Genomic DNA, 12,370 nt, shown 5'->3' on the forward strand with positions numbered 1-12,370 from the left:
GCCCCCCCCCCTCTACCAGGCGGACGAGGCGGCCGCCATGCGGAGGTGGGGCCGGGAGGGCGGCGGGGGAGGCCGGCTCGCTCTCAGAGTAAGGGTGGGGGGAGGGCTGGGGGTCCCTAGACGAACAGCTCCTGCCAGCACCCAGCACATTCCAGGGAAATGGCTGATCCCGCCAGGGACTGTGCCACAGTAGGAGTGGCTGAATTTTAGAGCTTGAAAGCCCTTCTAGCTCAAGCCTCGTTAGGTTACAGTAGGAGAAGGCTCTCTGGGTGTGGGTCTGCTACCACAGGCCCCTGGGACAGGGAGGGGTCCACAGCCCCCAGAGCTGAAACCCCTCCTGGGGGACCTGGCCCGTGGCCGCTCCAATCCTAGGATTTTCATTATTGGCCACCAGAGGGCCCTTGAGGATTAGGTGGGGCACCCCTCAGGGTCCCTGTTAGGAGAGGTGCCGAGTGTGTGCTGGATGAGCGATGAGGGGCGTGTCTGGGAGCTGGAGAGTTGGGGGGCGGGGGGAGGGGGACAGGGCCAGGAGTAACCTGTGGCGGCCTCGGGCCTGCCCTCTGCTGAGCTGGGCTTCCAGCCAGCCTGGAGGTGGGTTCTCCATCTCTCCCACTCTGCACCCCGGGACAGGGCGCTCACCACCATGCGTCTCATTCCTCACAGGCAGCTCTTGGCACATTTCCACTGCCTGTCATGTGACCGTCCCTTAGAGACACCTGTGACTGGACAGTGAGTGACCCCAGCTGGCGGCCGCGGTGGGGGTGGGCATGTGGGACTGTATCCCCTCCACTCCTGACCTGCCTCCGGCTCGTGTCCCCTCCTCCCCTCCATCACGGACCTCCGCCCAGCCCCGGGGCGGGGAGACCTCTCAGACAGGTGCCCCGCAGGGAGCAGGTGCTAGGTTTGGGCGACGGGCTTTCTCGCACGTCGACCCTCATCTTCCCTCTGTCGCTGCCCAGAGTCCTGCCCGTGACCCCTGTGGGCCCGTGCCTGCCCGGGCACCGCTCCTCCCGCCCCTACACCATCTTCGAACTGGAGCAGGTCCGACAGCAGAGCCGCAAGTACGGGCCGCGGAGCCCTGCCCAGGGCCGGGGGGCGGGGCTCCTCCTCACGGCGGGGGACAGGGGGGACCAGCAGGCGACGTCTGACCTGGCACCCAGCTCTTCCGGGGCTGGGCGAGGGAGGAGGAAGAGGGAGAACTCGGAATCACCTGCCTTCCGGCCCCTGCCGGCGGTCCCTCCTTACGTCCTGAGACCCCCAGGTCCTTCGGCTGTCCCAGCAGCCCCGGCTTGGGGGGCATCACTCGGCGAATGTGGGGGGATGAGTGTGGGCGCTGTTTCATGCTCCCTCGGGCCCTGCCCGCCTCCCTGCAGCCTTCCCACCTCCTCAGGATGGGGGTCCAATGGGAAGGATGGTTTTCAAGCCGTACCTTGGAGCCCTGGGGGTTCCAGGCATGCGGGGCCTGGCGTGTGGGGATAGGGAGAGGCCAGCACCACCACCCCGGGTTAGCTGAAGAAGCAGGGCTGCCCTCTGGGGGGCTTTCCTGCGCTGTCTCGCCTCAGGCACCCTCCCCTGGCAAGTCCAGCCGCGGTCCCTCGGGGACTGGAGAGGGCTGCCGCCCACATAGGGTCCTGCGGAAATGGGTGGCTGGAGGGGCGCTGTGGGCTGGGGCTCTGCCCTGGCGTGGGCTCGGGGTGGTGCGGCTCCCTCACCCCCACTTGCCTGTGTCCGCAGCCTAAAGCTGGGGGGCCCCGCCGGCCCGCGGGGGGACCTGGCGCTGATGGAACGGAGCGTGGGCCGCCTGCGCACCATGCACTCCAAGATGCTGATGGACATCGAGAAGGTGCAGATCCACTTCGGGGGCTCGGTCAAGGCCAGCAGCCAGATGATCCGCGAGCTGCTGCAGGCCCAGTGCCTCAGCTCCCCCTGCTACAAACGGTAGGATGGGCGGCAGGGTGCACGCACTGGGCCCCTGGCCGGACTCAGCGTTGCCCACCCCCGCTGCGGGGAAAGCCCTGATGGGGGCGGGGGTGAGTGTGAGTGTGAGTGTGAGTGTGAGTGTGCGTTCCAGAGAGCGTGAGTGTGCGGTCTCCAGGACAGCAGGCCAGGTTGCTTTGGTCACGCACGCACCTGCTCTGCCCCTTGCTCCTGCCCTGGCTCCCAGAGACCCCTGAAGACAGCCGCCCCCACGCCCTCTGGCCAGCCCCCACTGTAGGTGTGTCTCAGGTCACACCTGTCCCCAGTGCTCACTGTCTTCGTCACAGGGTGCCAGATATGGCCGACTACACGTACTCGACCGTGCCTCGGCGCTGCGGGGGCAGCCACACCCTCACCTATCCCTACCGCCGCACCCGCCTGCAGCACCTGCCACAGGGCCTGTACCCCAGCGAGGAGATCCAGATCGCCATGAAGGTCGGGGTGCTGCCTCTGGGCCACCAGGCGGGGAGGGCCCTGACAGGACCAGGACCCCAGGTTCTCCAGTCACTCAGGAGAAGCCACCCGAGGGCCCCTCATCCAACCCTCTGCCCTGGGCAGTGTGAAAGCCTCGGGCTCTCAGCCTTGCTGGGATGAAGAACGCCCACCTGGCCACTGTCCACCTGGTGCCACCGCCCCATAGGCCTCAGAACGGCAGCCCCTCCACCTCCCTCCACCCAGAACCCCTGGGCGGGTGCCGAGCACCATCTGGTGCCGGGGTCGCAAGAGGACAGCGCTCTGTGTGGAGGCAGGAGTGGGGTCAAGCTGTGGGTGCCACATGGTCACAGATTACCCGCCCGCCTCCACAGCACGACGAGGTGGATATCTTGGGCCTAGACGGACATATTTACAAGGGACGGATGGATACAAGGCTGCCAGGCATCCCAAACCGAGACAGTGAGTATCCAGGTGGCCCAGCCACCCCGCAGGCTCCTCACTCGGGTCCCAGAGGATCTGTCCCACTCCTGGAAGGCCAGACACTTCTTGGGGGCCACTGGACCCCGGCTGCCTTCTTCTCTACCTCCCTGACTCCAAACTTTCAGGCCTCCGGAAGCCCCAGGTCACTGCGCGCAGGCGGTGACAGTCCAGTAGCAGCCCCGTCTTCTCCCTCCAGCCTTCATCCTTGTGCTTCCACTGCTGGCTTTCCCGCCTCAGCCTCTGTCCCCAGCTCGCCACGCCCAAGTCCTACCCCCTCCTGAGGCCCTGAACACTCGGCAAATGTCCCGGTCCCCTGAAGCCCACTCCAGGCCGCCATCCCTTCAGCCTGCTGCTTCTCACTCCCCACCGGGCCCTCCAGCTATGTGTGCGCCTTTCCACTCTGAGCTGTAAACCCAGGGTCAGAACCCACCCAGCACGTGGCGCAGGGCTGATGTGGGGGTCCTCGGAGGACATCTGAGTGTGCGTGTATGTGGGGGTGTGGACAGACAGATGGACACATGAATGAATGGGGTGCTTATAAAGGGCACGTCAATGAATTCAGACTGAGAAGGCCCCCGGCTGAGGCTGGCCGTGACCAGCAGCCCTGCAGCCCTCTCCCCACCCCCGTGGGTCCCCACGGAGCCTTCACGTGGTGTCTCAGAGCCGACCCTGCTCTCCCCTTTCCCCGTCAGACTCAGGGGTCAGCAAGCACAAGGTCAAGCCACCCCGGTCCCACGCGCACCGGCAGCAGTCACTGGGCGACAGCAGCCAGCTGCCCTCACGGCCTCAGAGTGCTCAGATGCTGGCTGGCAACACCTCAGGTAGCTTCCCTCCGGGGGGAGTGTCCTCCTGGGTGGCCTCGGCACTGGCCCCTCTCCTCCTCGCCCCTTTCCTGCCTGTGGCTGGTATATGCCCCTGGAGAGAGGATGGGCCTGGGAGCTGGGGGATGGGACGGGAGGAAGAAGGAGAGGACACTCCTGGTCACTGAGTGCTGGACGTATTCCAGGTCTGTGGGATAGGTACTGTCACCATCCCCATTCTACAGAAGAGGAAGTAGGGGCAGGGCCACAGCCCGAGACCACCTCGGGCCCAGGTCCTTCCCCTGCTAACCGGACTGAGTGCTCACATACTCGCCCTGTGCCCCGAGAACCCCTCTGTCTGACCCCCAGGTCTGGAAGGTCCCCAGAGTCTCTGCTCTCCCCCGAGGGGCTAAATCCTGCCTGAAAGTTAGAGCGCTAAGGGCCTCCAGGGTTCGCCCCCACGTGGGGGCCAGAAAGGGACACTGGCCGGGGGCAGGCGGCCAGGTCACTTCTGAGTAACTCTAAGCAAGTCTCCCCCTCTCGGAGCCTCAGTTTCCTCATTGTCAGTAAAGGGGGAGCCGGGTCAGTGCTGCTTAGAGTCGGGGCCCCCATGAGAGTCTAATGAAACTGCCGACCTTCTTCCTGTAAAAAGCTGGTACCCACAGCCCTCTGCAGGCGCTTCCAGGGGGGTCAAGGGCCACCCCCAGCCCTGGCGCTCTTTGCCATCCCTTCCGGTTCCAGCACTCAGTGAGTGCCTGGAGGAGGCCATGGTGGTGGCCGTGGCCCCTAGCTGTCCCTGAGGGCTCCTCAGCAGCCACCGCTGCTGACATTTTACAAGTGGGAACCAACTTTAGTCCCCACACCACCGTTAGGTCGTAGGGACCCCTGTTGTCCTCACTCACAGCTGAGAAGTCTGAGGCACAGAGCGGGGAGGTGCTGCCCAAGGTCACACAGCTAGGGAGCCCCGTGGGGGACCCAGAGCCAGGCCGCGAGGCCGCAGAACTATGTCCTCGGAGGCACTCAGCTCCCTTCTCGCTGGCACCCCGCTGTCTGCTCCAGGGGCGCTTAAATGCCGTGGGAGCAGGAGAGGGGGTCTTAGGGGAGGTCCCCGCACTTATTCCGTGAACGTCGCCTAAATGGTCCCTGCGTCATCGAGGAAAGGTTACCAAAGGAGCAGCTCCTGGCCCCGACAGAGGGTTTGTGTGTTTTTCGCCAGATGATAAGGAGCTTTGCCAGGTGCTCCTCTGAGGACTTGCACGGTGCACCCCAGCCGCGGGGCGGGGCCCCTCACCAGCATTGCGTCCCCTGCTCCCTGCTCCGCCTGGCCGGCAGGGCTGCTCCGACTTCCCTGGGCTTTGGGCAAGCTGGGTGGGCCTGGGGAGCCCGGCAGAGCCATCTGACCCTGCCTATGACCCCTGACCCCTCTCGCAGCTCCTTCTCGTCAACGGACAGACAGGCCGGTCTCCTCCGAGGGGCGCCTCTCCCAGCCCAACGTGGCCCACCTGCCCAGCGCCAGCGAGATGGCAGCGGGGCTGGAGATGCCCATGGACGTGCCTCCTGGGGAGGGGCTCGAGGAGCCCACCCGGGGGCCTCGGTCCACCACGGCTCACTGAGCAGGGCTATAAATAAATGCTTAGGAAGCAGCTGGGCAGCGAGCTTTCTCTGGCCCTGGCTCAGGATGGCGCAGTGGGAGGGAGGGGCCTCTGCAGGCTGGGGGCCCTCCAGACCGTCCCCAGGTCCAGGGGACAGACCTTGTCTTGGAGAGGAGGTCTAGCTTGTAGCCTAAAAATGATTCCACGGTCTCCAAAACAGATCAAGCCATCCTCTGAGGGTGCTGAGTCTTCAGGGGGGCTAAGTAGTGTGCCCAGGGTGGGGCGGGGTCAGTGCCGGGCAGACACCTGGCTCCAGGGACTGGCGGGCTGGCGTGGGACCTGCTCTCACACCTACTGGCTCTGTCCTGACCTCGGTCAGACCGTGGGCTGCCGCCTTCCCCGGCTCGGGCCCCGCCCTCCCGTTGGGGAGGCTAGCCTACATGGTGGCCCCGCTCGCTGGGGCCTCTGGAAAGGTTGGGACATAGGTGTCTGTGAGGAAGCCACTCCATGGAGCAAAGGCGAGGGTGGCAGCTTCCTGCTCCTCTCCCGCTGCTGGCTCAGGGTCGGGCCTGGCTCCTGGCACAGAGACTAGGGAAAGCCGTGCCCCCAGCCACCTGGGAAGGCTTCTTTGCAGTCCTCTGCAGCTTACCCTTGACTGGCTGCCGAGGCAGGAGGGCTCAGATGCAGGGGCTGCCAGGGATAACCCGTCTCCCTGCTCCCAACCCCGCAAAATAGAGCAAAAGCTCCTAGCCTTGGAGGCCTTGCCTTGTCCTGCTCCAGCCTAGTCAACTCATATGCCTTTCTTCACTGGCAAGAGGGCTTACTGCTGTCCCCTCCCCCCAATTCCTTTGTGCCAAAGGTCTTGGCAGGTGGGAGGGGACAGAGGAGCACAGCGAGCATGGTTGGGCCCCGGCAGGTGCAGCCCCTATAAGGGACAAGCCCCCATCCCCAGTCGAAGCCCCAGGGACAAGGCAGAGCTGCCCCCACCCCCAGGCCACTGAAGTCACGGAAGCAGTTTTCTGTCTTCAAGTCTGTTTTCATCGGCTCCCTCTTCAAAAGTGGGGCTCCACCCACCCCATGACATGGGAAAGGGATGTCTGGGACAAGAGGCCTGCTTTAGGGTGTGAGGGAGGGTGACAGAATCACACAGGAAAAGGAAGTGTGGCGGGAAATAGCCCAGAAAAGGGTTTCTCCCCAGTCCCCATCCCATGTGGGCAGAGAAGGGTGGGGTTTGCTGGGGGCGTCATGGGGTAAGAGGTGTTCCCTGCGGGAGGGGGCTTCCCCCTTCTCTCCCCATCTGCCTGGATCCCATTCACCTTCACCTAACGACAGAGTGCTAGATGGGAGGCCAGGGGCAACCCGAACTGGGGACACAGGCTTGCTCCCCACGCCAGGCTCGGGCTCGTCCGCTCCCGCACAGCCCCCTGCTGCGCTCACCCTCCCCGAGAAATGGCAGGTCCCGGGCCCAGAGTCCAGCGTCACCGGCGTGGTGAGGGGCAGCCGGCCCCCTGCGCTCAGGCCACCCTCACAACCACAAAAGGTCAAGGAGTGACATTCCCCGAGCAGCTCAGGGCAGCCCCCAAGCCCTGCACCTGGGTGCCGCTCACTGTCCCCAAGCTGTGCCCGCTGCGGGGGTGGGCCCACGCCCCCAAGGGGGCTTCCCCTCCCAGCCTGGGAAAGCACAGGTGGGAAGGGGCTGGGGTGAGGGCAGGAGGGGCCTCAGGGGTTTCCAACCAGGAAACAAAACCGAAAGGACAAACCCGGCCTCAGAGGGCGCGATCACATGCAGCGGGGCCGGGCGGGCTGGCTCACGGGGCGAGGCCCTTCTCAGGTGTCGCTTCAGTTTGGGCCCAAACCTCCAGGCCTCCAAGTCCCGAGCTACAGCAGTGGCCAGGGTGGGGGGTCCGGGGCGGGCATGGGAGACGTGAACCCGAGTGTGCGCACACGTTGAAGGGGTGGTGTGGGGCGAGGGGCCCCCAGAGGAAGCCGGGGCTGGGGTAGCTGAACAGGCTCCTCCTCACTTGCCTGCCACCCACCCTGAGATCTGATGCCTGGAGGCTCCGGGCTCACCCGGTCTCTGGGGCTGACAGCCTTGGTTGACCTTTGGGTCACGGCCACACAACATGCACACAGGGACATGCTACCGCGCAGGAGGCCAAGGGCAGGAATAGCAGAGACGGACCCAGCTGAGAGGGGGAGCGTGCCCACTGCCCACCCTCACTGGAGACGAAGACTCCAGGGCTGAGCGCTGAGGGCGAGCTTGCAGTGGGCCACACGGGAGGGTGGAGAGCAGGTCACAGGAACTAAGTCAGGACCCGTCCTCTCTCCTGCTTCCCACACCCAACTGGACCCAACCTGTCCTACCAACGCCCCCCCCACCCCAGCCCTTGTCAAAACACCCAGACCAGCCCCGAGGCAACGGAGCCAGTCCCCTCTCCTGCCCTCCGCCCCCAACCCCTTCCCAAAGAGAGAGCTTTTCCTACCAAGGCAAATAAAGGCACTGCAAACCAGGGAAGTTAGAAAAGTCTCTTTTTAAGCTTTTAAATTAAAATTTCACCCTGGTGAGATGATTGATTTGGGAACTAAATCCAGAGGCAAGCTCTCTACTCTGCAATCTTCTGGGCCTGGGCACAGGAGAGGCAAGCCCCATGCAGAGCCTGGGCCTTTGACCCCAGCCACCAACTGGGGGCGGGGATGCCTCGTATTGACAAAGAGGCTCCCATGTCTTCGGCCACCAGGCACCTCCGGGAGCCCCTCCTACAGCCACTGCTGGGAACGGAGCAGTGTGGTCTTCTCTCCCATTCCAGAAGAACCCTGCAGCCTGGCTTCGAAGCACCTACCGTGGGACCGGGGCGGAGGAAGGGGTGCTGACCCCAGGGCCCCTCCCCTCTGACCCCAATACCCTAAGCCAGCCAGCCCCGTTCTCACATACATTAGTTACATTTATATATTCATATATATTATCGTTATATATTAAAAAGAGAGAAAACCTGCCCGAAGAGAAACTCCTGAAGAACCCGAGAGGCTCAGGAAGTTTACTGGACCCCCGCCCCCAAAAATTCTTTTATAAAATCTTCCAGTGCGATCTTCAGGAAACCCATGCCCGCCCCGGACCCCCCCGCCCTGGCCCTTCTGTGTCCCCAAGACCCCGGACTGCCCCCAGCTCCGGCTCAGCGCCCGGCGGCATCCAGTCTCATCTCTGGCCGTCCGCTGCGGCCATGGCTTTCTGCTGGGAGCCCCCTTGCTGTGCTCCGGGGGGCCACGCGGGCTGTGGGCGGTGGAGGTGGTGGAGGCTGTGGGCCGTTGGGGACGACGGGGGGATCCAGGTGGCCTGGTGGCTGGGCGGGGACGAGGCCCAGAAGGGGCTGAAGTTTGCAGGGGGCGAGCAGGCCACGGCCGTCATGGGGCTGTTGGCGCTCTGCAGGCCCTCGGAGGCGCGGAGCTTGGAGAACATGGCCAGGGCGTCGGGGAAGTTGGGCGGCGTGGCTGGCGTGTTGCTGGGGGTGCACATCTGCTGAGAGAAGACAGGGGTGTCGGGAGGGCTGTCCTCCTGAACCCCCGATTCCGAGCCACAACCCCTGGTCCCAGGGACTTCCAGTGGGGCTCGCCCAGGCTTCCCCAGACCACGGGCAGCGTCGACAGGACGAAAGCACCCCCCTTGCCCTGAGCTAGGAAGAATGAAAAAAATAAGGACGAACCCGACAATTTTCATCAAAACCAGAGTGTTTCACGATGCTTAGGAACGACACCCCGGAGAGCATCAGAAGTAAATGGTTCATTCTAACCAGAAGCCAGGGTGTCAGCATGAAGCGAGGACAAGGGAGCAGCCCAGGTCGCCCTGCTTGGCGCCGCACACTGGGTGAGAAACCAGCTGCTTCTTCCATAATCCACCCTCAGCCGTTCCGAGGCTGCCGGTCGGGGGGGACGGCCAGACCCAGGCTCTGTCTTTGTGGCCAACCGTGGTGAGGCCACTTTCTCAGTGTGTGGGTTCATCGGTGGGGCTCGGGGCCTTCGCCTCCATATCTTACTTCTCACAATGATGCTAAGTCATTTCCCTTCTCTCTAGATTACAGATGAGAAAACTGAGGCCCCAAGTTCAAATCACTTGACCAAAATACACTCACTGCAAGGTCCAAGCTGCTGGAATTTCTAGGCTCCGGAGTCTACAGGCCCAAGCTCTTAACTTCCACCCAGCCCCGGCTGCTCTGCACCAACAGTCAAGTGCAACTTCATGCTTGGGCTCCCCAGAGCAAACACCAGGTATTTCGGTTTCCTATGTCCCCGAGCGTCTCCCCACATGCTGCTCTTGGCCAGAGGTAGGCAGAGTGTCTCAGTCATTCAGCCCCTCTCAGCCCTCTTCCTGGGGGAAGCTACAGACATCCCATCTGCTGATTTCTGCCACTACTCTGGGAGGGGGGCTCTCCAAAGTCCCCACTACCCCCCCCACCACTTCTGAGCAGGGACCCCAGCCAGAAAGGGCAGGGGCTGGGAACAGGACTCTCTGTAGACACCAGTGACTGTAGGCCTCCTCAACCCTGCAGCACGGTGGGGTGGGGAGTGGTGGGGGGGGTGAGGTGCCATCCACAAAAACCTCACCAGAGCACCTCACTCACCAGGGGCCCGTGGAAGAGACAGCTGGGGACAGGCTTACAGCTTACACCAAGCCATTCCGACCTGGCAGGCCGCTTCTGCCTTTCCCAGGAAGCCATGGGAGCCCTTCTTTGAATTTCTCCTAATTTTAGCAACACAGGCCCCTCCCCCAGGCATGGGGGTGGGGGAGCAAAATTCTAGGGCTCTTCACCTGGCAGAAAGGGAGCTTTTTCACAGCTCTACAGTTAAACTCCAGTCAGAAATAGGGAGTGGGGGTGGGTAGGACCCCCGGCCTGTTAACTGGGCCGCCCATATCGGCAGCTAGGAAGCTCTGACCATTGTCCTCAGGGGCAGCCACAGGCCCGGCCTCACCCAGACCATTTCCCTCCTCCCTTCACTACTCCCCGTCCCTACCCCCCAGCCCAGGCTGACTTCTCGGCAGCAGGAAACAGTGAATGGGGGGTGGAGGTAGAAGCCAACTGCATCACAGCATCGTGACCAACTTCCCTAGTTCACCAAACCAGCACAGACGGTCTCCTCAAACGGCCACCCCGCTCTGGATCAGGAACAGGCCTATATGCCCGCCTGCCTGTGTGAGCTTGGGCAAATTTCTTAACCTCTCTGGACCCTGTTTTCATAAAATCAGGGGTTTGGACCAGATGCTCTAAAGGCCCCTCCAGCTCTGTGCTTCTAACAATGGGTGATTTCCAGCTCTCACACATACCCGTCCACTGCACCCTGCTAATGTCCTATGGCTTCCAGACTATGTCTTTCTCTCCTTCCCAGCCCCTCCCCACCCAGGCACCTTATCTAAGATGCCTCCAACAGTGTGAGTGTACAATAACCCATGAGACAACCGTTTGTTGATCATTCACGCCCTGGTATTGCTATTGTGCCATTATTAGTCCCGAGTGGTTTCATTTAACTTTTCCCTTTGATTTATTGTCTCTAAAAAAAACCACTGACTCCTGCGGGCAGGGTGTTTTCCACTGCGGATCAGGTACTCAGTGCTTGGCGCACTGATGGATACACTGATTATAAGGGCTGTTACAAAACTTGCCACCTGTCTTGAGGGAGAGAAGCTTCAAGATTACAGTCCCTTGGGATTTGCAGAGAAGGAGCAATCGGACCTAAAGGGACCACCCGTTCCAGCTCTTCCTGGCAAGGCTCCCTGTCACAGAAGCACAGAATGGCTGTCCTGGGAGCTCTGGACCTTTTCGAATGGCCACAGTTGGTGGAACAAACCTCAAGGCCCTTTTGAGAGGAGATGGCAGCAGGGTGCTCCCAGGCTCATCACGCACAAGGTGGGAGCCGGAGCTTTCCCACAGTCGGGCACAGGGAGTGGGTGTCCTGGCGACATTCCTCACTTAGGAAGAGCCCAGTCCCAGCGGCCCAGCCCTGCAGGAGCACAATTCGCCCATCATATCCTAACACTCTGTTTTTCTGGTTTGCATACAGTATGAGCCACCCCAAGAAACACCTGGTTGAAAGGTCAAAACAGACCCCTCTCTATTTGTCCTTTGCAATTAGATGAAAACAGGGTGCCAAGGACAAGACACAACAGAGGAACCATTTACAACTCCTCCAGGCCATGCAGCAGTTCTGAAAAACGAGCCACGGGCAAGGACACCAAGTGTCCAAAAATGCCAAAAATGCACTCCAGAAGCCACAACAGATCTCCAGGAGGAATAATGTTTTACAATCCTTAGGGCTGGAGCCCAGTCCCTCCTCCCCCAGCAGGGCTAATAGGTAACTAGGAGGGGGATGGGGGGAAGGGGTAGACAAGGCATTCGGGCCTCTGAAGTGAAAGGGATGTCCTGTGCCTCCGGAAAGCAGGATCCCCACAGCCAGGAGGGCAAAGGCTCAGGCCTGGGGGCCAGCTGGGAAAAGAGAAGCAAGCAAATCCAGACGCGAACCACTCCTGTTTCCTGTACTTATGTATCTTCGCACACTGAGATTAAATGCAAATTCTTGGCATTTTCTTGTGGAAATCTGTATGCTCAGGGTCTGTCCGTTTTCCATAAACAGGAAAGAGAGAGCATACCTCTGTGGGTCGAGCCCAGCTCCCAGCCAGGGTGGCTTTATCCCTTTCCTGTTCCCTGTAGAGCTGGCTTGTTGTGGGGGAGGGGGAGGCTGCTGCCAGGCCAACGCTAAGAGGGGACCCCCGTAAACACAGACACCCCAGCTCCCAGTCCCCTTCTTTCACTAGGGCTCCCGGCTCCCCAGACGTCCAGTTCTCACCTGAGCCCCCTCCCCACTCCCTGCTGCCCGGCGACTCCTTGACCACCACCCTCGCCTCCCTCCTACCCGTTTCCCCGGGGTGGGGGGCGGGCACGAGGCTTTTCGGTAGAGAGACGGCAGCCCGGGAAGCCGGACCGCAAAGCGGGCCGAGCGGGCCGGCCGGGGAGCCGCTCTTTCCTGGAAGACATTTTGGCTCTTTGTTTACATCGCGGCGCGGCGCTCCCCGGCAACATGGCTGTCACCGCCGGCGGCTGA

At 62.2% G+C, this 12,370-nt stretch overlaps 2 protein-coding genes across 2 annotated transcripts in view; one reads left to right on the top strand and one right to left on the bottom strand.

Moving 5' to 3' along the window:
• QRICH2 (glutamine rich 2) overlaps positions 1–6,205 on the top strand; it is a 27,959-nt gene extending 21,754 nt beyond the window's left edge. Inside the window, exons 15-22 of the mRNA XM_025047115.1 lie at positions 1–45; positions 664–729; positions 960–1,061; positions 1,735–1,938; positions 2,265–2,412; positions 2,784–2,871; positions 3,585–3,713; positions 5,124–6,205. The exon at positions 1–45 is cut by the window's left edge and continues 54 nt beyond it. Coding sequence (XP_024902883.1) covers positions 1–45; positions 664–729; positions 960–1,061; positions 1,735–1,938; positions 2,265–2,412; positions 2,784–2,871; positions 3,585–3,713; positions 5,124–5,305 — 964 coding nt within the window. The 3' untranslated portion in view covers positions 5,306–6,205. The remainder of the gene's footprint in view (positions 46–663; positions 730–959; positions 1,062–1,734; positions 1,939–2,264; positions 2,413–2,783; positions 2,872–3,584; positions 3,714–5,123) is intronic.
• A 1,591-nt stretch (positions 6,206–7,796) lies between these two features.
• On the bottom strand, positions 7,797–12,292 carry UBALD2 (UBA like domain containing 2). The gene has a single exon (XM_015589800.2). The coding sequence runs from the start codon at positions 8,994–8,996 to the stop codon at positions 8,478–8,480; it is 519 nt and encodes a 172-aa protein (XP_015445286.1). The 5' UTR covers positions 8,997–12,292; the 3' UTR covers positions 7,797–8,477.
• Positions 12,293–12,370: the final 78 nt, after the last annotated feature.

This window comes from Pteropus alecto, unplaced genomic scaffold, assembly GCF_000325575.1.
Source record: "Pteropus alecto unplaced genomic scaffold, ASM32557v1 scaffold134, whole genome shotgun sequence".
Classification (NCBI taxonomy): domain Eukaryota; kingdom Metazoa; phylum Chordata; class Mammalia; order Chiroptera; family Pteropodidae; genus Pteropus; species Pteropus alecto.